At 39.3% G+C, this 27,920-nt stretch overlaps 1 protein-coding gene across 1 annotated transcript; it reads left to right on the forward strand.

The window, feature by feature from the left end:
* LOC126237230 (glutathione S-transferase 1-1-like) lies at window positions 1-27,920 on the forward strand. Its single transcript, XM_049947122.1, has 5 exons — window positions 1-116; window positions 14,142-14,345; window positions 14,581-14,722; window positions 22,663-22,827; window positions 27,607-27,920. Exons 2-5 carry the CDS (start codon window positions 14,143-14,145, stop codon window positions 27,751-27,753), a joined length of 657 nt encoding a protein of 218 aa, XP_049803079.1. The 5' UTR covers window positions 1-116; window position 14,142; the 3' UTR covers window positions 27,754-27,920.

Consider the following 27,920-nt stretch of genomic DNA (forward strand, 5'->3'; position numbering starts at 1 on the left):
CGTCACGTTTCCTCGGTGCAGTTCCCTATTTAAGAGCAGCAGCGGGCGCGCGGGCAGTCTAGTTGGATCGACGGTGATACCCACGCAGTGCACTGTGGAAGCTGAATATTCATCACGTAAGTGTTCACTTCTGTTGCTGTAAGTGAAATCTGTTCATTCTATGATCTTCTAACTCGGACTGAAAACTTAATTGAACGTTGCGAGGAAGTGTGCGCGCAACAAGTGCTTACTGAGGTATGTGGTATGTCGATATAATACGTGCTCGCACAGCACCGTATGGCTCAAGACATATTTGTTCCGGTGTACATCGTTCGCAGTGACGGACCTTAGCTAAAATTACTGGAGGTGCTGCTCCAGAAACAAACGCAAATAAAAAGAAAATTTACTTAAAATGTTAAAATAACAAAGTCAAATATTTTTTACTTAATCTTAATTTTTTACAGTTCAATCTTATATATTCATTTAAATTGGAAATCCATTCTTCTTGTTTTAGTTTGCACAAAAAGATCAATAACTTTCTCCTTCGTCTCTGGATGACGTCTGAGGAGACTTTTGTCCGTTGAAAACACAAGCGCATATACCCTTTCCGAATTCATTGTGCTTTTTCCAAAAGTCTTTATTCTTTTCAATGTTGGAAAAACAGCGTTTTGTCTCTGATGTACTTAAGAGAACTGTCAAGATGATCAGTTTCGTGGCCGGCCGCTGTGGCCGAGCGGTGTAGGCGCTTCAGTCCGGAACCGCCCACCTGCTACAGTCGCAGGTTCGAATCCTGCCTCGGGCATGGATGTGTGTGATGTCCTTAGGTTAGTTAGGTTTAAGCAGTTATAAGTCTTGGGGACTGATGACCTCTGATGTTCAAGTCCCATAGTGCTTGGAGCCATTTGAATTTGATTAGTTTCGTAATTCCATTAAGAATACCGTCTAGATTTCTTCCCACGATTAATTCCAGCAGTGCAGTTAATTTACAGTAGCCATTTCATAAATATCAGAAATATAGACTGTGATAGAATACTTTTAGTTCAGTTTCAAGCTTTTCTTTGTCAGTCATGGGATACGCCTCAGTGGTCCGTATTATCTCTTATGAAGATTCTCACAGTACCATGAGGTTCTTAATCCTGAAATAGAAGTTTTGAATACTGTTATATATTCATTAACTAAAAGCAGACTGATTTCTTGAGATTTACTTGTGAATTATTTTAAAATGAGGCAAAATCTTATAAAAAATTCTCGTATTTTAAAATTCTTGCTGCTTCTGCCAACGATTTCATCTCATTTTGATGTTCACTGAATTTCAGTAAAGAAGTCATTTAAAGGCTGCAAACTTTTATGAACCATGTTTATGGTCAGAAAGTAGAAAATCCACCTTGGAGGACGGAAATGGAATGTTGACGTAGATACGTTTCGTGAGAAAGGACACGCGTTTTCGTTATCTTGAGAGGAACTTGGAAATAACCAGGATCTTAAGGGAAAATATTCTTGCCTTTCGTCTGCTACTAGGTGCATTGTTAAATTAAGTGAATGAACAGTGAAATGCCGCGCGCGGTTCGAGACGCCATGTCATGGGTTGCGCGGCCCCTCCCGCCGGAGGTCCGAGTCCTCCCTTGGGCATGGGTGTGTCTGTGTTGTTCTTAACATAAGTTAGTTTAAGTAGTGTGTAAGTCTAGGGACCGATGACCTCAGCAGTTTGGTCCCCTAGGAATTCATACACATTTGAACAGTGAAATGTACATAACAATAAATCAAATGTGCACTTCTATAAACTGCTTTTATTTTTGGTGTAACTGCTGCATATGTGCCTTTCATGACATTTGCACCATCAAATGTGTGAGCTATCAGTTTGGTCCACGTGCTTGAAGAATTACATCGCATTATAAAATACTTTTTATATGTCGTATGCAGTTTGATTTTGTGGAATAAAGACTCTCTAAAAGCCCTCAAGGACTTGTCCATTCTATAATTACCGCAGAAAAAGAACCATTTGAGTATGTTCCGAAATATCTGTGTGTCATCAGAGCTACAAAGGATACTTTTCTAATTTCCGTCCTTTTCTTCGTTGTAGCAAATAGTAAAGTAACTCAATCTGAATGGTCTTACAATACAAACACCTTTGAAGACTGCATTTCTTTCTAACTGAATCGCCTTTTTCAGTATCTCCACGCAAGGAATTTTCAAAGTTTCCACAAAAAGAAAATGCAGTATCATTTTGGGCAAAGTTTCGCGATTCTTTTTAAGCTTTATATTACGCTCACTGTACAAGTTCACAGCTTACCTACACATCCAAACTACCATGTTCTTTTTCCTGTTAGGAAGGTCCACCTCCCCCAACAGAGACCCAAAATTGGGGTCACAATTGCAGTTTGACTCCAGTGTGTCTGGTCTGAACTCCAACATCCCCCACTGTCACCTCTCGTCAGGGAGCAATCGTGTAAACCCTCAGGGCATGTACCATGACCTTGGATCAGTCTCGATTTATCCACTGGACCGGAAGATTCAGCTGACCCTATGGTGTTTCACCACTGTTTCCTGGCTGTCCTCAACACATTTCCAAGTTTGGAAGTGCTATACACTGAGGGCTCAATGGTCGTTGGACAAACCAGATTTACATTCACAACTGCAAGGTGTAGTGAACTATTCTCCTTGATAAATGGTTGCAGTATCTTCACTGCTGAGTTGTTGACCATCATATGAGCCCTTAGGCATGCTTGTTCTTGCGCTGGCAAAATGCTTCTAACCTGCGGCGAGTTCCTGAGCAGCCTTCAGGCTATAGACCAGTCCTACCTTCGTCACCCACTACTCACGACTATTAAGGATCTTCTTTGTGACCTCTATCAAGCTGGAAAGCCAGTCATCTTTGTTTGGACTCCTAGACATGTTGGGATCTTAGGGAATGAACATGCCAACTCCTTGGTAAAGTTGGCTACCGGGATGCCAATTTTGGAAATGGGGGTCACAGAACTGGACCTTCCGTCATCTCTATGCCATCAACTGTTGGATGTCTGGATCTTGGCATGGTTTGTCCCAGACTTCCCAGACACACTGAGGACAATGAAGGAGACGATTACCATGTGGCAGTCATCCCATTGTGCTTCTCACTGTCCTTTGTCGGCTATGCATTCGCCACACTTGCTGACAGACAGCTACATTCTCCATGAGAACCCACATTACTGACAATGTGGTGCCCACCTGACGGTGGCCTGTATCCTACTAGACTGACCAAATTTGGCTGATTCATGGTGATATCTTAAACTTCCTGATACGCTACCTCTGGTTCTAGTGGGCGATGTTAAACTGGCATACCAAAGGATGTGACCTCTACTTGTTTCTGTGAAGTGGCACATTCTGGTCTCATTGACTGCCTGAGCAGTTGGAGGGGCACCCCTCGCCCGCTCTGGCCCAAGGGTCCCATGGAGGCCCTTACTTGGTGGTCTGGCCTTGCCCATACTCTTCCTACCTTTCTATTCTTCTTTTTTTGTGTTTGCCATTTCTAACGTTTTATATTCCCTAACTTTTATCATCTTACCTGTGTTGCTCGTTTCCTTGGGGTAATGGGAAGTAAGATGGTACTGGTGGGATGCAGAGAGTGTGTCTCCCACTGTGTAGCGTACTGTGGGGATATCCAGCTCAATTCTGGGCAGAACAGCTCTCCCACCTTACACTCTCTCACTCCCCTCCTATTTCTCCTCGATTTTATCTCTGTCTTATTGTATCTTGGTTACAAATGGGCTTCCCAAGATTGTGTTTTATAGCCTTTATAGTCTTCTGAGGGCTGTTCATGGAGGGATATAGGATAAGGGCACTGATGACCTCTTAGTTTGATCCCTTTAACTCCAACAACCAACCAACTAACATCATTCAAGAAAACAGTGCACTATTAAGTGCAACAACATTGGAGTAAGAAAGAAAACAAAAACTGCCTTCCACCAGCACTCACCACTGGAACTAACAGGGCTCCCTTTCCGTCGCTGCCTTGCATGCAGCTGCCCATGTGCACAACAGTCAAACACCACGCCATTGGTACTGTAAAGTGCACAATTCCATACAAAGATTTTTGCATTACTTTCATATACAAGGAGACAGCTGATGACATTAAGTTTACAGGTTGTACATTGTATAAGGGGCGATCAAAAAGATTCCATTTGAGAGCGTTACCACAACGTGTATCCAACGTAAGCACGACTCCAATGTGGGTATTAAAAAAACGGCCATGTAGGCAAGGCATTAGCGTGGCAGTCACGTCTTTCTGACATGTGTATGATACATAGGGAAACGTGAACTACGGTAACGGTATTACCAAATGCGTCCACCTTTTCTTGGCTGCCGAAGGACAAATGCAGGTAAACATCCATCGGAGAATGAAGAATGTGTATGGAGCAGTATTTTGAACAGGCAGATAAACTACCACAAATCTGTTAACGCAGTATAGATTCTATTTGACGAGGAGGCCAGTGGAATGTTTTTCGCATATCAGTGTCAAAAATGAGACACTAGCTTAGCTGCTAAATTGTGCACTGTACTCACTTTCTCCCATATGTACAATTTAGCATACGCAAGCAACTTGTATGGTGCAAATCACACTTCACTACGTCTACATCTGCATGATTAGTCTGCAGTTCACAAATAAGTGCCTGGCAGAGGGTTCATCGAATTGCCTACAAGCTGTTCCTCTTACCGTTCCACTCTCGAAAAGCGCGCAGGAAAAACAAGCACTTAAATCTTTCCCTGGGAGCTCTGATTTCTCTTATTTTACTATAATGATCGTTTCGCCCTCTGTAGGTCGGCGTCAGTAAAATATTTTCGCATTCGGAGAAGAAAGTTGGCAATTGGAATTTCTTGAAAAGATCCCGCCGCAACAAAAAACGCCTTTGTTTTGATGATTTCCACCCCAGATCCTGCAACATTTCCATTTTACTCTCTCCCTGTATTTCTCAATAATACAAAACGTGCTGCCCTTCTTTGAACTTTCTCATGTATTCCGTTAATCCTATCTGTTAAGGATGCCACATCGCGCAGCAGTACTCCAAAAGAGGGCGGACAAGCGTAGTGCAGACAGTCTCTTTAGTAGATCTGCTGTAACTTCTAAGTGTTCTCCCATAAATCGCAATCTTTGGTTTGTCTGTGTGATCATTCCAATTTAAGTTATTCATAACAGTAATCGCTAAGTATATAGTCGAATTTACAGGCTTTAGATTTGAGTGATTTATTGTGTAACCGAAGTTTAACGGGTTCCTTTTAGAAGTCATGAGGATGGTTCACACTTTTCATTATTTAGAATCAATTGCCACTTTTCGCACTACACAGATTCGTGTCTCTATCATTTTCCGACTGGTTTTGATCATCTGAGTCTTTACAAGGCTATAAATGATAGCATCGTCTGCAAGGGGGCCGCTTAGGTTGTCTCCCATATCGTTTATGTAGATAAGGAACAGCGGAGGGCCTATTACACTTTCTTGGTGAACGCCAGATATTATTTTTGTTTTACTTGATGACTTTCCATCAATTACTGCGAAGTCTAATCTTTCCAACAGTAAATCACGAATTCATTCGCACAACTGAGACGATACTCCATCAGCACGCAATTTGATTGGAAGTCGCTTGAGAGGAAGTGTCGAAATCCTTTTGGAAATCTAAAAATGTGGAATCAATTTGACATCCCCTCTCGATAGAACTCATCACTTCGTGAGAATAAAGAGCCAGTTGTGTTACACAAGAACGATATTTTCTTAATCCGTGTTGCCAGTTTACCACTACATCGTTTGCTTCGAGGTAATTCAAATTGTTCGAACACAGTATACGTGCCAAAATCCTACTGCAAATCTACGTTAGTGACATGGGTCCGCAATTCAGCGGATTAATTATATTTCCTTTCTTGGGTACTGGTGGGACCTGTGCAGCTTTCCACACTTTATTTACGAATCTTCAGACAAGCGAGCGATTGTACATAATTGCTAAGATGGAACTATTGTATCAGCTACTCTGAAAGGAACCTGACTAGTATACAATCTGAACTGGAGGCCTTCCCTTCATTAAGTGTTTCAAGCTACTTCATTACACAGGAATTTCGGAAAACTATGTTTAGTAACTCTTCATAAGTGGCACTGTAATGAGTAACATAACCGTTGTCATCGCGCTGTGAAGGTATTGATTGCATCTTCCCGCTCGTGTACTTCACACACGACAAGAATCTCTTTGGGTTTTCTGCCAGATTTCGAGAGAGTTTCTTTGCGGAAAGTATTAAAAGTATCTCGCATTGGAGTTCGTGCTAAATTCCGAGCGTCTGTAGCATTTCGCCATCATCTTTAAATTTTGCACGCTTTTTCGTTCCTTCTGCAACAGTGTTCCGAGCTGTTTTGCGCTCCATGGGGGATAAGTACCATATATCATTAATTTATTTGGTATTTTCTCTCAATTACTTCGATACTATTTCTTTGAATTTAAACTGCATCTGGTCTGCATTTACAGACTGATTCGAAGCAGTGGAGACTCTCTTAGGAAGTCATCTAGCGAATTTTTATCTGCAGTTTTTTTAATAGAAGCATTTTGCGTTTATTTTGGTTGGGTTTGAATGTTGCGACATTCAGTCTCGCTACAACTTTGTGGTCACTTATCTCTGTACCCATCATGGTGAGAGAAGACAGTTTGTTCATAATGACACGTCAGGCGACATCTGACGTCTGTTTTTAGCGACGCAGGCGCGCATTCCGACAGAGGGCAGACATGTAGTTTTCACCTTTACGCAGGCGCATGCATTCCACAAGTAGAACAGTTGCTCCAGAGGGCGCGGATTTCGATAGAGGACGCTCCTGTGACGGAGGCAATGCGCATGCATTTCCGCGCCAATTTTTTGCTGTAGAGTTGACTCCTGGAACTTGCAGTCTCCAGTGACGGACACTCACCTGAAGATGGCTGGACGACTGCCAGTCGAAATATCGTGGCAAGAAGTCAACGTGATCTGGCTGCAATTCCGAAATCTCATCGAACAATTGTTGCTAGGTCTACCTTCCTGTGTTTGGCATGCATCCTTTTAGATTGACGTTCTTTCTGTAGTTTCCAGAGACCCTCTAATCTAATAAGACATGGTACATGTTTGGGTGCAACATGTTTGGGTTTCTTACTGTTGCAACCACGTGTGGGTGATTAGGCTTTTGCGGTCTCTATGGGAGTGACGCGTAGAGGACTGGCGCATATTTCCTAAACAGGAAGATTACAGTTTGTACCGACGACAAAGTGGTCATTAGCGACGTAGTACAAGCCCGGGTTACGGGAGTATTGGGAAGTCGGCTTATTGGCATTTGTCTTTAGTGATTTAGAGAAATCGTGGAAAACGTCAAACTGGGTGGACGTTTGAGGATTTCAACCGTCATTCTTCCGAATGCGAGTCCAGTATGCTAGCCACTGCACCACCTCTCAATAGTGGTCCTGGAAACTTTGTAAATAGGTTTTCGCGGGATAGTTTGACTCTGTTCTCGTGAAACAAGCCTCTGACCAGAACCAGTTTAAGGCCCAAACGACGCAAGACGCAACTTGGGGCGCCATGCTGAGAGGGGCATGTAGGCCGACTAAGTGCAAGATTGATTATATTGCGCGTATCAGAACTAGACTGACACGGGTGAAAGTGCACAAGCGAAAAGGAGAGAGGGGGGGGGGATAGGCGCCAAATAATAAGTCGCTTGTGTGGATAATTGTCGTCGAACCCGGCCTGCGTCTGAACATTCATGACACACTACTTTAAATACGTACAATACCCCCTGTTAGTCATATTTGGTATGGGTTCCACAAACTTCAGCAATAATATGATATGAGACCCACAAATGTTCCGAAAGCAGTTTCCCTTCCAGTCTGCCAGTCTGACCATTTTCCACTTATCCTGTTGATGAACCGTAGTTTGTCACATGCTTTTCCTAAAACTGAACCTGTGCGATCATTCCATTTTACATCCATACAGACTGCTGTACCCAGGTATTTGTGTGTTGACCGACTTTCATCGTGAATTACTGATACTGTAGTCACAGAATACTAATTTTCTACGTTTTGTGAAGTGCCTAATTTTACATGTCAGAACATCCATAGCAAACTGCCACTCTTTACACCACTCGGAAAGACTGCCTGGATATTTGTGAAGGCTATTTCAGATAGTATGTCATTATAGATAACTGCATACTCTGCAAAAATTATTAGGTTGGCTACAATTTTGTGTACCACGTCGTTAACATAAAAAGGAAATGAACATCAAGGGTACCAATAAATTTCCTTGCAGTTACTTCTACTTCTGTCAATGACTTACAGTGATGCTGCTTTCTGCCTACCAAGAGATTCTCAACCCAGTCACCAATTTTCTGTTAATAATCATTTGTGTGATACCAATACAAATGTTTTTTCTTGGAAATTATCACATCCAGCTCATTGCCTTGGCCCATGACTTTCAGGTTGGAATGTGAGAATTGCAAGATGGGTTTTGCTTGGCAGATATTTTCAGAGCCCATGAAGGAGGCCATTTTGTTCGAAGTATCTCATTGTCGGATGCCTGAATACATCCGAGGACTCTGCAACAGATGGATGTCAATGATATGTACCTCACTTGCACATTCTATATAGAATTTGACAGAGATTACTACTCAAATGACAGTCCTCACACCATAATGTAAAGGTCATAAATTTATTACAGCATGAGACTGTGAATGTTGTACCAGTGGTTTTACTGCAGCACATGTGAGCTCACAATAGTTGACATAGCAGTATTGAGGCTGGATAAGCACAGACGTTTAGTAATAGTAGTAGAAGTGTCCCAATGAGGAGAGAACAGGCTGATTCAATATTTGTGTCATGGGAATTCTGGCCTCTTAACATAGAGGGAATTGGGAATATGGCAAACAGCTTATTGATAAATACTTATGATAAACTTTGCAGAACTGCTATTTCTAAAACATTACAATGCAGTCCATTGGCCTCTCTATGTACTTATGGTAAGAGACTAAAAAAATGTGATATTAAGGCACAGAAAAGAAGTGAATATAGACAAATAACACATTTAGAATGTGCTGATGTATTCACATGGAATCAGGTGGGACAATACTTGTGACACTGGATTCATATTTTACGGTAGAGGGACCTCCACCTGATCAAGATGAGTTAAGTTTCTCTAAAGTAAATTATCTGTATGTACTCCATGAACCACTCTAAGTTATTGTCCATTCAATTAAGTACATTCTCACTGTGTGTGTAGATAGCCTTTCCAGTACCAGAACACTAGAAATACGAACTGTGGTGTGAATGTAAAATGACCCATTCTATATTATGACTTATCATACAAATGATCTGTGGAACATCACAATAACTGTGACTTTGAGAACATATTATTTGTTATCAACTGCTTAAGAAACAGATTGTACAGGGTGTACATAAAGTCCGGGAGCACTTTCAGTTATTTATTGCACAAGAACCAAACATTGTGCAGATACCATACATATGTCATATTGAAGAGAAACCCTGAAAGTTTTTCTTCATGTATTCTGCCACAGCATAGTTTGGTAATTTGCTGATAGTCAGTGCTAGACTCAAACATGGCAAGTTCACATGCGGAATGAGCTTTCTGTGTGTTGGAGTTTGAAATGGTCTCCCCAATCATGAGATCTCACTCAGTGTGACTTTTTTCTGTGGGGACACATTAAAGATCTGCTGTATGTACCACCTCTACCACGTGATGTAGCAGAGCTCCGGGAGAGAATACGGGAAGCAACTGCCACAGTTGTTGATGTTATGCTGGGACAAGTATGTCAAGAATTCAGTTAGTGTATTGACATCTGCCGGGTCACTCATGGTTCGCATATGGAATGTTTGTAAAAAAAAAAAAAAAAAAAATTGGAGTTTCTCTTCAAAATGCAATATGACACCTGTACAATGTTTAGTTTTTATGCAATAAATAATTGAAAGTACCCCGGACTTTATGTTCACCCTGTATATTACCTTTTTTAAAATTTTCAAGAATGCTGGTCACAAGTGAAATTGTATGGAAACTTGACAGAATTTTATTACCCCCTTTCTTAAACAAAGGCTTAATTTCAGTGTGTTTCAACCATCCAGGAAATGTTCCACAGATAAATGATTGGTTACATACATAGCTCAGAAGTGTACTCTTTAATCAACCTTGCTGACATTTTATCATTCCCATTACAATGTTTTGGTTTTAAAGATTATATTGTGGGCATTACTTTTACTGGTGTAGTGTGGGTCATATTTGTATTACTGAAGTTATCTGTAATGAATCAACCTTGTTGACATTTTATCATTCCCATTACAATGTTTTGGTTTTAAATATTATATTGTGGGCATTACTTTTACTGGTGTAGTGTGGGTCATATTTGTATTACTGAAGTTATCTGTAATGAATGGTCTGAAATATTCCATTACAGCATCTACTGAAGCTGACAACCCCATCTTTTCAGTAACAATTATGAAACACTTGTTAAAATTTTGCAATAGTACACACACTTGTTACTCATGTATGTAATTCCTCTCTCCACATCTGGTTCTACCAGCCTCCTCCTACAATACATCCTACATTGTCTTTACTTTGATGTCTGATGTGATTTTCTTTATGTCATGCTTTTGCTTTCATGGCATCCTCATTATTTTTAATGTTTTGCAGTACATTTTGTGATGATCTGTAGCATCACCATGTTTCTGTCTGACAGTTTCCCTTTTGTTTTACAAGATATCTTTAATCATTGAGTAATCCACAGGCTCTTTGTACAGTTTGGTCTTATCTGGGTTAGCTTTTAGGGAAAACAATATTCAAATAAGGCAAGGAATTCATTAAAAAAGAGTTTTATGTTTGTCATTCATACCATGAGCACAGCATACACCACTCCAGTTGATGTCTTGTTGTAAAATAATCAATTTTTCGCTTTCTGATTACCCTTTTCAGCTCCAGTAAGTCTCCCCTGGCCTATGGTTTTCAGAAACTTTTCTGAACTATCTCATCTCCTAAATCTTGCCAGTCCTTTTCCTTCTTTCCTCTTCCATATCCTTCAGCTCTTCTGGCAGAAGAGGGAACCACTGGCTCTGAAAGCTTACACATTTCTTTAACCTTTATATGTATTTCCTTCTGCTGCCTCTTGGTGTGTTGTTTTTTATGTATCCAATTGTATTATACCCAGATGACCTTTGCTTTTCCTTGGCATGACTGCATCTACCGGAAGGATAATACACAGCTCACAGGGTACGTGCATGGTTCAAAGAGCACCGGGATGAGTTTACTATACTCCCATGGCCACCAAACTCTCCAGATTGAAGCTCAGTTGAGAATGTATGGGACCACCTCAATCAGGCTGCTCATACTGTTATATGACCCTTTGATAGTCACCTGTGGAGAGTGAAATAAGACATCAGGACAGCAGTAGATCTGTTTAATTAAATTCTTTATTCTGGCCCTCGGCCATGGTACAGTAGGAATAGCTTGGTGGAGGAGTCCAGAGACTCATGCAAAACTATAGATGTACATCACTGCTGACAGCTTAAAGAGTGGAGGCAAGCATACTGTAGTTTGAATTCCCCCAGCTGTAACATCTCAAGCTGCGACCACGATGACAGCTTGGCAGCACTGCTGGCAATACCTCGGAGGCAGCCATGAGCTCCCTCCAGTGAGCAGGTGTCTCTCTGCTCCAGTGGCAGTTGGTCTCATGACTCAGGGTAAACTGCTCCATCCTGTGGCAAACAGTGGACCCTTTACTGCACTTCAGAATGTTGTTCTGGGTGTCACAGGCTCATGGTGTAAGCTGTGATCCTGAGATGAGAATAATTTAGAATACGAATGGCTGAGTACTTACATGCTCCAGACTATGTTCATTTAGGGCTTAAGGCATTTACTCTAAACAGTTCCATGGTGGCAAGTGAGGAAAGGCTTATGTCTTTCAACTACAATATTGCAGTGTCGGAAGTTGCTGTACTGCTCCCAGCTGGCTCTGCTCACACTCTTCGCAATGCATAACACTCTTGCCTGCCTGCAGCTGTCTCTGTTGCTGCTCGTTTCCACTCTGGCATACTTTTGACCAAACACAGTCATCTGCTACAATGCCATGGGTCCTCAGCAGAGAAACCTAGAGCAGCTAGCCATGGCAGTAGAGTGGTGTGGCTCCACATCCCTCTCAGTGCTTTTCAGAACCTCACTCTGTTTTTGCACATCTCACAGGGGTCTATACAGCAAAAGGTAGTTATTTGCACGTTTGACAGATGGTCACATTAATGCAACTGGGCAGTGCAATATAATATTGTTAATTGGATCTTTCTATAACGATATTATCAATAGCTGTTTGTGAGCAATTTGCTACCCTAGTTGGAAAGTTTATTGTAGGAATTAAGTTTAATGATCGTCCTACTGACTGTAATAAATTCTCAGTGGAAAAGTTTTCAAGACAGTCCCAATATTGGGATGCTTCCTTTGAAACAGGCGCTGCAGGTTCCTTCCCAAACCTTGCCCCATCAGAGCTTGCACTTGGTGTCTAAAGGCATTGTCATAATCCTTCATTCCTTACTTTGCTGTCAAGCCAGTAAAGACTAACCATTGACAAAGATGGTAAATCATGTTTGGTTTTCTATTTCGATCTTTTTTATGTTCTGTGGCATATTCAGTAAGTTAGTATTTATTCCAATGACTTCACAATATGTGTATAAGCTTGCTTTTCAATCTTCTTGTTACTCCCAACTGCCCCATCTCAGTACACATAAAACCTCATGGAAATTGTGGTTAACAACTTGGATTCATTAAGAACATACCACAGTGATAACTTAACTGGCAGACATTTTGCACCTGAATAACACTCTTTGCTATCCAGCAAGTTGCCTTTTAGTACATTCTAAATACAAAACTTCAGCTATCCCTAATTTTTTTGAATATTAGTATAAGCCAAATTACATAATCCCATTTCCTTGTACAGGAATTACTGGCAGTAATTCAGGCCAGCTTGCTTCTGTATTGTCCCTTCAGCGCATTATACGCTGTGATTGTCAAGATTGGTTTCTTCAACAAGGATATAGTCAACATTTTCTTCCATCCTCTCTAAGGCTTGGAGATAGTACTCTGACTCTAGAAGCATAGTGTTTAACATGTTACTTAAAACTTTGTTACATATGTTAGTAATTTACCAACTTCTGAGACAGTACTTATTATGACTGAGCTCACAGAATTTGGGATGTAAACCAAAAACAGTGTGAAGAAATATTATTGAAGGTGAAAAGGCAGAAAATGGGTCAAGGGGGGACTAAATTACTATCCAGATGTGGGGAATTTTAAGTTGCTTAATGGAAAGACAGAATGTTTTAATTGTTTTTAAAAGTTTGAGAAGAAAATCACTTAACACTTTCGTATGTTTCAAAAGTTAGAAATGGAGAGCAGAAACATAATTTCTGAAGACAGAGCGTGATTGTCAAAGAGAAAAACAGAAAAAATAGTAAGAACAGTGTATGAGGAGATTGTTAATAATGAAAAGGTAGTGAAAAACTCACTCATATAAATAAATGTAATGGCATAAAAACATAACATAGTTCCTTACCCAGTTTCAGAAGTGTAAATTGCAGATATAAACACAAGAAAAATTACAATTGAGAAAATAATATTGAGATATAAATTGCAAAGCAGGTGGCAATTGCAGCTTGCTACCTATAGAAGTAGACAGTACCTGACAGAACAAAGCAGATACCTAAGCAGTTCATGTTCAGAGAGGGAAGAGAGAATGTGAATATTCACTGGTCTGTGGTGTTTGTGACATATGATTATTTCTTCGGTAGAGGATGACAATTGTTTTACCAGTTCATCTGCAATTTCTACCTCATTAGTCAACATTTATCTCTCATTATTTCATTTATTTATTTATTACATTACTGTATTTGTTCTTAACAGTACATTTAAAACATAGACCTATTTCCCTTTTAGCTTATTTTACTACAACTATTGATAGGGACAATAGACACAATTTTTTCACACACTATTTAATTTATTTTGGGAACTAAAACAGTAATCTTCAAGTGACTAGTTGATCTGTTATAAGAAAAAGCCAAAGTTTTCACAGTTAGATCATTGACAAAAAAATTACATGTTTTTAAACTGATTGAGACATAACATTTTAACAATGCCTTATTCGCCATTCCAGCATGCCATCAGTGGACTTGTATCATGTGCCGGGCAGTGCTCCTTGCAGAGCAGTCCGGATGGTGGCCAAAGCTGTGGGTGTTGACCTCAACTTGAAAGTTGTGAACCTCATGGCAGGTGAACAGCTTAAACCAGAGTTTCTGAAGATGAATCCAATGCACACAGTTCCTACAATTGATGACAATGGCTTTTACCTTTGGGAGAGGTAATTATCAAATATTCTGTTTTCTTTAAGTTGACATAAACATGTCAGTAATTAAATTCTTAATATCACAGTAAGAAACATATAGGGTACAGATATTAAAAAAATTATCTTGTCATAGTTAAGGAGTGATGTGCACCTCTAAGAGATCAATTATGATTACCAGAATTCAGCACTTATCTTCTTGTGTTTTACTTCACATTTCCTGGTATCCTTCTCACACTAACATTTTCTACAGCCGTGCCATCATTGGCTACCTGGTGGATCAGTATGCCAAAGATGACTCACTCTATCCTAAGGAAGCGAAGAAGAGAGGGTTGGTGAATCAAAGACTGTTCTTTGACATCGGAACACTTTACGCCAGATTTGCTGATTATTATGTAAGTAATCTAATGTATAATAATGACTAACAGGTGTCTGTTTATACGGCATAATGAAAATACTGTTAGTATGGTACCAAAGTCTCCAAGCCATACAATAATTTATAAATACCATATGGTAGCAAAAAACATTCAAGACAATGCATGAAATTTAATGCTTAATAATTTTTTTGATTTGTATTTTCCACAGACTTTCCCAAAAAGCCCCCCCCCTTCTCCCTAGTCCCCTGCCCTCTTCCCCTGTCCCCATCCCCCACCCCCACCCCCACCCCCACCTCCCAGGGCCTTGCAACTGTTTGGTGAATACTTCTGTGCCAAGCATTTGGTCTCTACATCTATGTGTGTCCTCCACCATTTCAAATATTTTTACAGATTGTGTGGGCCATGTGGGGATGGTCACACAGTACACAGCATGGTTGCCAGTTCATGTGGTAGCTCCAAACCACATGGGGATCATACTCTTTGCCTCTGTGCTGTCACTTACCCACACATGCCAAGCATTAGGTGTCTGTCCACTTGGGGGCTCTGCCCATCACGCCAAGTGGCCGGTTGGAGCCCATGGAGAAAGCCCTCATTTGGAATAAGTGACATCATGATTGATATTAAGCGTCATGAAATGACCAAAGTTATCAGATGATAACCATGAGACATCTCTTGTCACACTTGCTCAGTGCTGACCATTATGGCCCTATGAATTTTCCCTCCAAACAACTTAGAAAGTTACTCCTGTCTGTCCCTGGTTTACAGATGAACAGATGGAGGTTCCTTTCTCTATATTAAATGAGTGTTTTTTGTGGAAAATATTCAAAATTTGTGTTGAATTTTCTTCACTTAATAAAGTATGCTGTGGTTCCATCTTAATCAAGATGCCAAATCCTACTCAGTCTTGACTATTAGTCTCTTATAAACTTTTTGACAAACATACCACCATCACACCTCAGTGTGGTACAAGGATTAATTTTTCACCAAGACCTAAGATTTCAGATGGACAAAGAACTGTACAAGCAGTTGGAGAGGTGACACATACACTTCATATGCCTTGTACATCAAGGCCCGTGAATCAACAGTGTAGATGTCAGAACATTGATTCCCACATTTGAGGGAGATTTGCTTCCAGAAAGGGCAAAATCATGTATTACTGCTGCAATGTGAAGCTGTATTTCCCACCCCTGCTGTGATGTTTTGTATGCCAGCACTTTGGACACAGGACTTCCTGGTGTGCTTATGATCCAATTTGTGGGGACTGTGGCCAGCCACTTCACAAAAATTCACCATGTGTGCTACAATTTCTCTGTGTCAGTTTTGGGAGCAACTGCTCTCCCTGATTCCTGAATTGTACTATATAGCTTGTGTTCAGTCTCACTGATATCAACCTTTGCCACTACTGTGTCCAGGTTGTCAGCAGTACATCATGTATTTACTCCCTAAATGTCAACCTCTGGTAGTTGTGCAAATAAACTTGAAGACATATGCAATAGGCCTTCCTTTCTTGGGATTTGTGCAGCACCATCTTTGGAAACCACTTCCTGAAACTGGAAACAGAATCAGCATTCTCCTCCAATGTTTTTTGATGACCAGACTCTCTTTTGGAAATCTTCTACCGGGAAATTCTGAAATCAAGAGACCTGAAACCATCCAATGAGTTCAGGCACCACAGACTGTGAGCCTGGATAGTCCACTCTTCTTCCATTTCTAGTCCCACAGCAGACAAGCTCTCACGGTAATCTAGCCCACCAAACATTGTGAAAGTGATAAGGGGAAATCTCTTGTGAGGCCTACTCTGATGATGCTGGAAACTTCAGATCCTCCCACACTGGTGGTCTCTGAAGCAGTGTTCACTCATGGTGGTCTACCTCCATTGGTAGCAGTGATCCTAGGGCAAGGCAGAGCCTACTGGACATTTCATGCCTAAATAGGACATCAACATCATGATCCAGTGGAACTGCAATGATATTATTGTTACATACTGAAACTACAACTAATTTCCTCTACTTCTACGATCTGTGTTGCTGTCCATGAAACACACTTCACTGATGACCATTCCTCAACTCCTTGCAGTTACTGAGAATTCAGTTGAGACTGTACTGCTCCCAAGAGGGCATTTGGAGGAGTTTGTACTTTGGGTCCCACAGATGCCATCAGCAAGTGGTTTCCCTTCTGTGCTGTATTGGTAACAATAGCAATGCAAGTGCAGACGAAACCAGCAACCTTTCTCCTTTTTGGGAATTTTGTGCTGCACCACCCCTTGTGGGTAAGTACCAAGTCATATGATATGAGCCTTCTGACAGACCAGCTTCTTTTCAATCTTGTTCTGTCTTTCCTCAGTGATGGTACTCCCATCTACTTCAGTGCTGCCCATGGCACCTTTTCAGCTATCAATCTATCATCTTTTCTCTCATTCTTGTTACAAAGGTCACTACAAGATGATCCTCATGACAGTGTGCACTTTCTAGTAATCATGTCACTTCCCTTGGCACTTCCAAATGCACAAGTTACCATACAAATGGCAGTTCTATACATCTTCTGTCACCTTTGCCCCAGTCTGTCAGACTGCATCAACAGAGTTGTGGAAGACATGTCTGATGCGATAAGCCCTCAATGGCAAATACCATGATGGACAAAGACACTTCAGCAGCTATTCAGGATTGCAGAAACAGTCTGCAGTATCTCAAGCATCATCTTTCGCAGCCTACATTCCTCAATTTTAAGCAACTTTGTGTTAAAGCCCACTGTCTAACAAAACACAGTAAGAACTACTGCTGTTAGTGCTAAGCCTTCTCCTTGGAAACCTGTATCTCTTAAACATAGGTGTGGGTCAAGCTCTATAGTCTTCTGGGCCACTGAATATCAACAATTGTCCTGGATCTCTTCTTTCATGGTGGTATTTGTACTGTTTCTTCAGCCCTCATTAAACACCTTGCAATCCATTTTGGGACAGCATATGTGCTGTCTCCTTACCCATCTACATTTGAATAAATGATAAGCTAAAAACATCTTCCTACTCTTCACCTCCCATTATATAGAATTATATAATGAACTTTTCACTTACTGAGGACTGCTTCAGGCTCTTGACTCATCACATGGTACAACTCCAGGCCCTGACTCAGTTCATAATCATGTGATCCAAAATCTAAATCTTACTCAAAGATTCCATCTATGTAGTGTCTTCTACATAATTTGGCTAGAAGATGTTTTCCCTTTACAGGGCTCATCCCAATACTTAAACCAGACAAAAACACAATGTCCATGTAACAGACTTTCTCTAAACACCATCTTCTCAATTGCAGTCGTATTTGACCTAGAGAAGGCATACAACTCTATTTGGGACCATCATATTTTATTTAATCTCCACAACTGGGGCTTCTGAGGCTCCATATCAATTTTTGTTAGTGTTTATCATACCAGTTGTTTTTGGTCACAGTTGGTACATTTCTCAGCTCCCAAGTGTCTGAGAGAATGACATCCATTGTGCTAAGTATTACTTTCGTTCTTGCCCTAACCAATGGGATGGTGATATTTGTTAGACCACTGGTCACCCCAATGCTGTATTTAGACAACTTTTGCACTTGGTATAGTTCCCATGTTGTAGCCTTGGATTATCTGCTCCAAGGCACCATCCAAGGGGCTTCTACTTGGATCCTCTCCTGTGGTTTCCAGTGCTCTCCCATAGAGTCATGCACTTCTGTCATCGTACCACAGTTCATCCTGACACAGAACTCTACTTGGAAGTTGTTAAACACTCCCAATTTTTGGGGCAGTTTTTTGAAATAACTCTGAGACTGCTGCCCCATACACTTCAACTAAAGATTAGCTGCATGCAAAAGTTTAACATCCTCTGCTTCCTTCCCCATACTTTTTGGGACACTACTCTCATCCATATTTACTGGGCCATCATCTTGCCCCAATTGGACTTTGGTAACCAGGTTTATTGCTCAGCACTGTAGTGGAGAAAGACTGGTCACTGACACCATCTGAAATAGTACCATAGACAGTCTGCTTACCAAAGTGGTGAACTTTCCTCTTCAGCTCCATCAGTACCAATTCTTGTTCACTTATGCAGTCACCATCAGACAATTTTTAATCACCCAACTTACCAAATTATTTTTTGCATACAAGTGGCATTGAGCCCTTGATATCTGCATTCAGGTGGGATTCCCAATTGAAATGCACCTCAAGGCCCACTGCTGGGACCTCTGCCTAACCTCCTTGAAATTTGTTCCCTGTGTTACTAAGCCATCAGACCTGAATTACACTGATCTATTTCAAGGACCTAAAGGTTTTCACCCCATTACCTCCTGGAGATACTGACAGGTTTCAGATAGATTATATAATGATAAGACAGAGATTTAGGAACCAGGTCTTAAATTGTAAGACATTTACAGGGGCAGATGTGGACTCTGACCACAATCTATTGGTTATGAACTGTAGATTAAAACTGAAGAAACTGCAAAAATGTGGGAATTTAAGGAGATGGGACCTGGATAAACTGACTAAACCAGAGGTTGTACAGAGTTTCAGGGAGAGCATAAGGGAACAACTGACAGGATTGGGGGAAAGAAATACAGTAGAAGTAGAATGGGTAGCTTTGAGAGATGAAGTAGTGAAGGCAGCAGAGGATCTAGTAGGTAAAAAGATGAGGGCTAGTAGAAACCCTTGGGTAACAGAAGAAATATTGAATTTAATTGATGAAAGGAGAAAATATAAAAATGCAGTAAATGAATCAGGCAAAAAGGAATACAAACGTCTCAAAAATGAGATCGACAGGAAGTGCAAAATGGCTAAGCAGGGATGGCTAGAGGACAAATGAAAGGATGTAGAGGCTTATCTCACTAGGGGTAAGATAGATACTGCCTACAGGAAAATTAAAGAGACCTTTGGAGAAAAGAGAACCACTTGTATGAATATCAAGAGCTCAGATGGAAACCCAGTTCTAAGCAAAGAAGGGAAAGCAGAAAGGTGGAGGGAGTATATAGAGGGTCTGTACAAGGGCAGTGTACTTGAGGACAATATTATGGAAATGAAAGAGGATGTAGATGAAGATGAAATGGGAGGTACGATACTGCGTGAAGAGTTTGACAGAGCAATGAAAGACCTGAGTCGAAACAAGGCCCCGGGAGTAGACAACATTCCATTAGAACTACTGACAGCCTTGAGAGAGCCAGTCCTGACAAAACTCTACCATCTGGTGAGCAAGATGCATGAGACAGGCGAAATACCCTCAGACTTCAAGAAGAATATAATAATTCCAATCCCAAAGAAAGCAGGTGCTGACAGATGTGAAAATTACTGAACAATCAGTTTAATAAGTCACGGATGCAAAATACTAATGTGAATTCTTTACAGATGAATGAAAAAACTGGTAGAAGCCAACCTCGGGGAAGATCAGTCTGGATTCCGTAGAAATATTGGAACACGTGAGGCAATACTGACCCTACGACTTATCTTAGAAGCTAGATTAAGGAAAGGCAAACCTATGTTTCTAGCATTTGTAGACTTAGAGAAAGCTTTTGACAATGTTGACTGGAATACTCTCTTTCAAATTCTGAAGTTGGCAGGGGTAAAATACAGGGAGTGAAAGGCTATTTACAATTTGTACAGAAACCCGATGGCAGTTATAAGAGTCGAGGGGCATGAAATGGAAGCAGTGGTCGGGAAGGGAGTGAGACAGGGTTGTCACCTATCCCTGATGTTATTCAATCTGTATATTGAGCAAGCAGTGAAGGAAACAAAAGAAAAATTCAGAGTAGGTATTAAAATCCATGGAAAAGAAATAAAAACTTTGAGGTTGCCGATGACATTGTAATTCTGTCAGAGACAGCAAAGGATTTGGAAGAGCAGTTGAACGGAATGGACAGTGTCATGAAAGGAGAGTATAAGATGAACATCAACAAAAGCAAAACGAGGATAATGGAATGTAGTCGAATTAAGTTGGGTGATGCTGAGGGAATTAGATTAGGAAATGAGACACTTAAAGTAGTAAAGGAGTTTTGCTATCTGGGGAGCAAAATAACTGATGACGGTCGAAGTAGAGAGGATATAAAATGTAGACTGGCAATGGCAAGGAAAGCGTTCCTGAAGAAGAGAAATTTGTTAACATCGAGTATAGATTTAAGTGTCAGGAAGTCGTTTCTGAAAGTATTTGTATGGAGTGTAGCCATGTATGGAAGTGAAACATGGACGAAAACTAGTTTGGACTAGAAGAGAATAGAAGCTTTTGAAATGTGGTGCTACAGAAGAATGCTGAAGATTAGATGGGTAAATCATATAACTAATGAGGAGGTGTTGAATAGGATTGGGGAGAAGAGATGTTTGTGGCACAACTTGACTAGAAGAAGGCATCAGTTGTTAGGACATGTTCTGAGGCATCATGATATCACCAATTTAGTATTGGAGGGCAGTGTGGAGGGTAAAAATCGTAGAGGGAGACCAAGAGATGAATACACTAAACAGATTCAGAAGGATGTAGGTTGCAGTAGATACTGGGAGATGAAGAAGCTTGCACAGGATAGAGTAGCATGGAGAGCTGCATCAAACCAGTCTCAGGACTGAAGACCACAACAACAACAATACCTCCATTACCTTTCAGTCACTGTTTTTCTTAGTGCATTGGGAGATCAGAGTGCTACCATCAATTAGACAGACATCTCTAAAACCAGGGATAGGGCCAGATACACTTTCATCTCTCACTAGTCAGGAACAATGCTTGTTGCCAGGAACGTGTACTGCTTTTATGGCAGAACTGATAGGCATTGTTAGAGCCCAAAATTTTATTAAACAGACCTCAATCAGTTTGTTTTATTTGGCAATGTCTCAATGATTAGTCACCAGGCTATTGGTCAGTGTTACTCATATCACCCTTTAATATCTGCTATTCATGATTTTATCTCTGATCTTTATTGTACTGCCTGTTCAGTGTCTTTTATTGGGTCTCAAGCCATGTGCGTATCCCAAAGAGTGAAAAGACTGACCGTTTGATAGAGAAGCAATTAATCTCTCAAAATTTGCTCTGACAATCCCATGTGTAGATTTATGAGTGCAAATAAGACCTTCTTTCACTTGGATGTAGGACATCTGGCGGCAGGGGTGGGGGGGGGGGGGGGGGGAGGAGCAGCTGCCCCCTCTAATAAACTCTCCACACTATGACAGAGATTACAGCTGGTACTCTTCCTACCATTCCTCCCAGAAGGAATACATTGTCCTATGTTGTCTCCACATCAGTCAAACCACATTAACTCACATTTTTATTTTATTAAATGAGCCACCCCCACACTGTGGTTGCAGAATCTTCCAGACGGCGGCTCACATTGTGACAGAATGCCACCTCCTTCTGGCTTTGCATGCTGAGCATGGTCTTCCAAATTCTTTGCCTTTAAGATATAGGCAACCAGCCATTGAGAAGAATATCAGACCTAGAAAACTGACTATTAATGTCATTGTTTAAAGCATTACTAGCACAAAGTAATTGATGTATCTTCAAGAGTAGTAAATGCTAAAATAATTTTGTCCTTTGATAGGTCACAAATTTTAAAGTAATGATGACAGAAAGTATAAGTATCTTTCCAAACCAGTAAGAGTTACTGAGCAATTTCTTCCATTCAAGCTTCCAAAATCTCTTGCTCACTCAACAAACATAATGTATTTGTAGCAGAACTACAGGAAACTGTGAAATCTAGTAAGTACATGCATGAAATTACTGGTCTTTTGTATCTAATTGATGATACGCACCAAATTCCTTATTTCCAAGACATCATTCTACATTTCTTAAATTATAATAACTGCTTACATATCATCTGTTAGAAATGGCCTAAACGCTTTGAGATAGGCGTAAAAATAAAAATCAAGACCTCTAATTTAGAAGACTTATAAAATTCTATGAGATTTATGAATGCACTCTCCATTAATGATTTTTCTGGGGTTACTGACTGATCTTCCTGTTCTAGTATCCTGTGGCTTTTGCCGGAGCAAGCTACGATCCAGAGAAATTAAAGAAACTTGAAGAAGCTTATGAGTTCCTGAACAAATTCTTAGAAGACAGTGAATGGGCTGCTGGTAACTCCATCACAATTGCTGATTACTCTCTAATGGCATCAGTCAGTACAGCAGAGGTAAGGCCTTGTTGTCAACAAGTGAAACATTTCTTCTGTTTATAATAGTAGGTATATACAGATCATCTTCAGGAAATTGTAACCTCTTCATAAAGAATCTGGATGCTCTGCTGTCCCATCTCATGGCAAAAAACAAGGCCATAGTGGTTGTCGGTAATTTTAATGTGGATTTATTAAAAAGCTCTGTCAGTGAACAATTATTGCAGTCAGTAACACTATTGTTCAATTTAGTCCTACTGTGAACTTTGCGACTAGGATATGTAAATGATCTGAGACTGCTATTGATAATATCTTTGTAGACAAATCTAGGGAAAACAGTCATATCACAAAACCAATAGTAAATGGGCAATCTGATCATGACATGCAGCATGTTGTGTTAAATATTGAAATATGTCAGGATAAAAATCTATTAAATCAGAGTACAGGAGGGTAATAAAAAAGTCAAAAATTGAGAAATTCAAGAAATTGCTCAAAGACATGAACTGGATAGTTCTGACTCAAATGGAAAATACAAAGTATTCATTAATAAAGTTACCTCCACTTTTGAAAACTGTTTTCCCCTAAAGATAACTCCAATCACACAGAAGTCAAAAAATAAACTGTGGATTACACAAGGAATAAAGATAGCATGTGGGACAGATTAGATTAGATTAGATTAATACTAGTTCCATGGATCATGAATACGATATTTCGTAATGATGTGGAACGAGTCGAATTTTCCAATACATGACATAATTAGGTTAATTTAACAACATAATTAAGTTAATATAACAACTTTATTTTACTGTGTTTTTTTGTTTTTCTTTATTTTTTTTTATTTTCTTCTTAATTTATATCTAAAAATTCCTCTATGGAGTAGAAGGAGTTGTCATTCAGAAATTCTTTTAATTTCTTCTTAAATACTTGTTGGTTATCTGTCAGACTTTTGATACTATTTGGTAAGTGACCAAAGACTTTAGTGCCAGTATAATTCACCCCTTTCTGTGCCAAAGTTAGATTTAATCTTGAATAGTGAAGATCATCCTTTCTCCTGGTATTGTAGTTATGCACACTGCTATTACTTTTGAATTGGGTTTGGTTGTTAATAACAAATTTCATAAGAGAGTATATATACTGAGAAGCTACTGTGAATATCCCTAGATCCTTAAATAAATGTCTGCAGGATGATCTTGGGTGGACTCCAGCTATTATTCTGATTACACGCTTTTGTGCAATAAATACTTTATTCCTCAGTGATGAATTACCCCAAAATATGATGCCATATGCAAGCAATGAGTGAAAATAGGCGCAGTAAGCTAATTTACTAAGATGTTTATCACCAAAATTTGCAATGACCCTTATTGCATAAGTAGCTGAACTCAAACGTTTCAGCAGATCATCAATGTGTTTCTTCCAATTTAATCTCTCATCAATGGACACACCTAAAAGTTTGCAATGTTCTACCTTAGCTATATGCTTCTGATTAAGATCTATATTTATTAATGGCGTCATACCATTCACTGTACGGAACTGTATGTACTGTGTCTTACCAAAATTCAGTGAGAGTCCGTTTACAAGGAACCACTTAGTAATTTTCTGAAAGACAGTATTGACAATTTCATCAGTTAATTCTTGTTTGTCAGGTGTGATTACTATACTTGTATCATCAGCAAAGAGAACTAAATTTGCCTCTTCATGAATATAGAATGGCAAGTCATTAATATATAATAAGAACAACAAAGGACCCAAGACTGACCCTTGTGGAACCCCATTCTTGATAGTTCCCCAGTTTGAGGAATGTGCTGATCTTTGCATGTTACGAGAACTACTTATTTCAACTTTCTGCACTCTTCCAGTTAGGTACGAATTAAACCATTTGTGCACTGTCCCACTCATGCCACAATACTTGAGCTTGTCTAGCAGAATTTCATGATTTACACAATCAAAAGCCTTTGAGAGATCACAAAAAATCCCAATGGGTGGTGTTCGGTTATTCAGATCATTCAAAATTTGACTGGTGAAAGCATATATGGCATTTTCTGTTGAAAAACCTTTCTGGAAACCAAACTGACATTTTGTTAGTACTTCATTTTTACAGATATGTGAAGCTACTCTTGAATACATTACTTTCTCAAAAATTTTGGATAAAGCTGTTAGAAGGGAGATTGGATGGTAATATATACTATCTAGGAACAGCTCTGATGTTAGAATTGTAATGTATTACAAAGAATACAGCAAAATATTGAAGCAAGTAATCCAGAAATCAAAGCAGCTTTATTATCAGAAAAAGATAATTACACCAGGCAACAAAATAAAAACTGTATGGGATATAGGGAAGACAGAGACAGGTGGGGCCAAAAAAGGAAGAGGAACAAATAGCTCTAAAAATAAATGAGGCTTTGGTACCAAGTACATGTAGTGTTGGAAACCTCTTAAACAAGTACTTCATTTCTGTTTCTGACAGCTTGGGGTTATCAGGTTCAGTGAACAGTGCAATGGAGTATCTGAGACCAGTCTTTAAAAACAACTTCAGTAAAATGGAAATGACACTCATGTCTTCCAAAGAAGTAGCATCCATCATAAAATCCTTAAAATCTGAGTATTCAAGTGGGTATGATAACACATCAACGAAGTTAATCAAAGAGTGCTCATGCAAGTTGAGTTTTATCTTAAGTTGTTTGTGTAATCAGTCTCTTATCAGCGGAACATTTCCAGACTGACTAAAAGCCTCTTTAAAGAAGGGGGATAAAGAGATACCATCAAACTATTGACCAATTTCACTTTTGGTGGCTTTCTCAAAAATATTTGAAAAGGTTATGTTCAAGTGCCTCCTTAAGCATCTGATTGGAAATAATATATTGTCCAAGTCACAGTTTGGATTTCTTCAGGGTTCTGATAAAGAGAAAGTTATTTACACTTACAGTGAGAATGTACTTAATTCATTAGATAATAAATCACAGGCTTCTGGCATTTTCTGTGACCTGTCAAAAGCCTTTGACTGTGTGACCCACAGCATTCTCTTAAGTATATTAGAATATTATGGTGTCACCAGCAATACTGAGAAATGATTTGAGTCATATCTAACAGGAAACAAAGGGTGTAATGAAATACCTGTGCAGTAAGCAGTCAGCCTTCATCTGACTGGGATTTAATTACATGCAGTGTTCCTCAAAGTTCCATCTTGAGTCCATCGCTTTTTCTTACGTAAATTAATGACCTATCATCTGTTACATTGCCAGATGCGAAGTTTGTTTTGTTTGCAGATGATGCAAACATTGCAATAAGTAGCAACTCAAGTACAGATTTAGAAATAGCTGATAATCAAATTTTCAGACATAAATAAGTGGATTAAAGCTAATTCACAGTCATTAAACTTTGATAAGACTCACTATCTGCAGTTCAGAACCTGTAAGAGATTTCCTTCCAGCATGTGTACAACATATGAAGACATGCAGATCAAAGAGGTTGACAGTGTTAAATTTCTGGGATTACAACTTGATAATAAATTCAGTTGGGAAGCACATACCACAGAATTGCTTAAGTGCCTAAACAAGTCTGTATTTGCTATGAGAATGATGTCAGATGTAGGAGATATAAATATTAAAAAACTTGCATACTTTGCTTACTTTCATTCTATGATATCATGTGGGATCATATTCTGGGGCAACTCATCAAACCGAGCAAAAGTTTTTAGGGTGCAAAAGTGTGTGATAAGAATCATTTGTGGTGTAAATTCAAGAACATCATGTAGAAACCTGTTCAAGGTACTTTGTATTCTAACCACTGATTCTCAGTATATTTATTCCTTAATGAAATTTGTCGCAAGTAATACATCTCTATTTCCAACCAATAGCTCAATACATAGTATCAATACTAGGAATAAGAACAATCTACATAAAGACCTAAAATGACTTACCTTGGTCCAAAAAGGAGTCCAATATTCAGGAACACACATTTTCAATAAATTGCCAGCAACCATTAAAAACTTGGTTCCAGATAAAGCACAGTTTAAACAGAGTTTGAAAGACTTTCTGATAGGAAACTCCTTCTACTCCATAGATGAATATCTTAACAGAGACTGTTAAGCCAGCTTAGTAAAAATATGTCAGATTTCAGTTTTGACAGCACTTGGTCACAACAGTCAAGATTAGGTATTTTGTGTATGACAAATTTATTAATAGTGCATAACAGTGTTTCATTCGGACATGTCAATTCTGTAAACATTAAATGTTCTAGTTTACCCCATTGTATTCACCTATTTCAGCAATCTCCTGACAAATGATCAGGGTAGTAAGTATTATATTCAAATGTTTTATGTTTTTATGTTATACTTTCTGACATATTCCACACCCACAAGAATAATCTCATTTTTTGGGTCTAAAGAACAAAAACTGAATTTAATCTAATCTCTGTTTTCGTATCTTTACATCACAAACAAGAGTAGGTATTGAAGCATTCATATGTTTGATCTGTTTCTGAAACTGTGCCATAAGGATACTTACAGCATTCAATCAAATGAGTATAAAATGTTAAATGATAAAAGTTTTGGAGACAGCCTCTTATATAGATACGATTATTAAGGAATAAAATTTCACTAATTGTAAGGTCATGAAAGAAGCATTGAACAATAGAAGCTTTTTCAATAAATAGTAATTTCTTGATGTTAGTTAGGTATGAATAATCTTAAGTATGAAGCAGACATTAGTTGCACTCTGCTATTGACTTAAAAGTACTGTTTTAACTGATTACTTTTTTCTGTACATTTGTATGTGAAAATGCCTAATGATCTCTTTTTTTCAGGTTATTGGCTTTGATATAAAGAAATACGCTAAAGTTGCAGATTGGTTTGAGCGAGCAAAGAAAGCAATTCCATCCTATGAAGAAACTAACCATGCAGGAGCCTTAGAATTTAAGAAACTGTTTGAGTCAATGACTGCCAAGAAGTAAGACTGAAACTGCAGAAGAAATTGGTGATAAGACTGTCAACTCAGTGACATTAATTTACTCATTTGACACTTTCATTTGAGATCATAACCATTGTATTTATATTCCTATTTACTTCATATCGATAATATAATGAAAAATTGAAATATATTTGATGTAATGTTTTTAAA

This window comes from Schistocerca nitens, chromosome 2 (assembly GCF_023898315.1).
Source record: "Schistocerca nitens isolate TAMUIC-IGC-003100 chromosome 2, iqSchNite1.1, whole genome shotgun sequence".
NCBI lineage: Eukaryota > Metazoa > Arthropoda > Insecta > Orthoptera > Acrididae > Schistocerca > Schistocerca nitens.

Coding starts and splice junctions, on each gene's coding strand:
- LOC126237230 (XM_049947122.1), top strand. CDS start 14,143: ATGCCATCAGTGGACTTGTATCATGTGCCGGGCAGTGCTCCTTGCAGA. Junction 14,346..14,580: donor GGCTTTTACCTTTGGGAGAG/GTAATTATCAAA, acceptor CATTTTCTACAG/CCGTGCCATCATTGGCTACC. Junction 14,723..22,662: donor CCAGATTTGCTGATTATTAT/GTAAGTAATCTA, acceptor TTCCTGTTCTAG/TATCCTGTGGCTTTTGCCGG.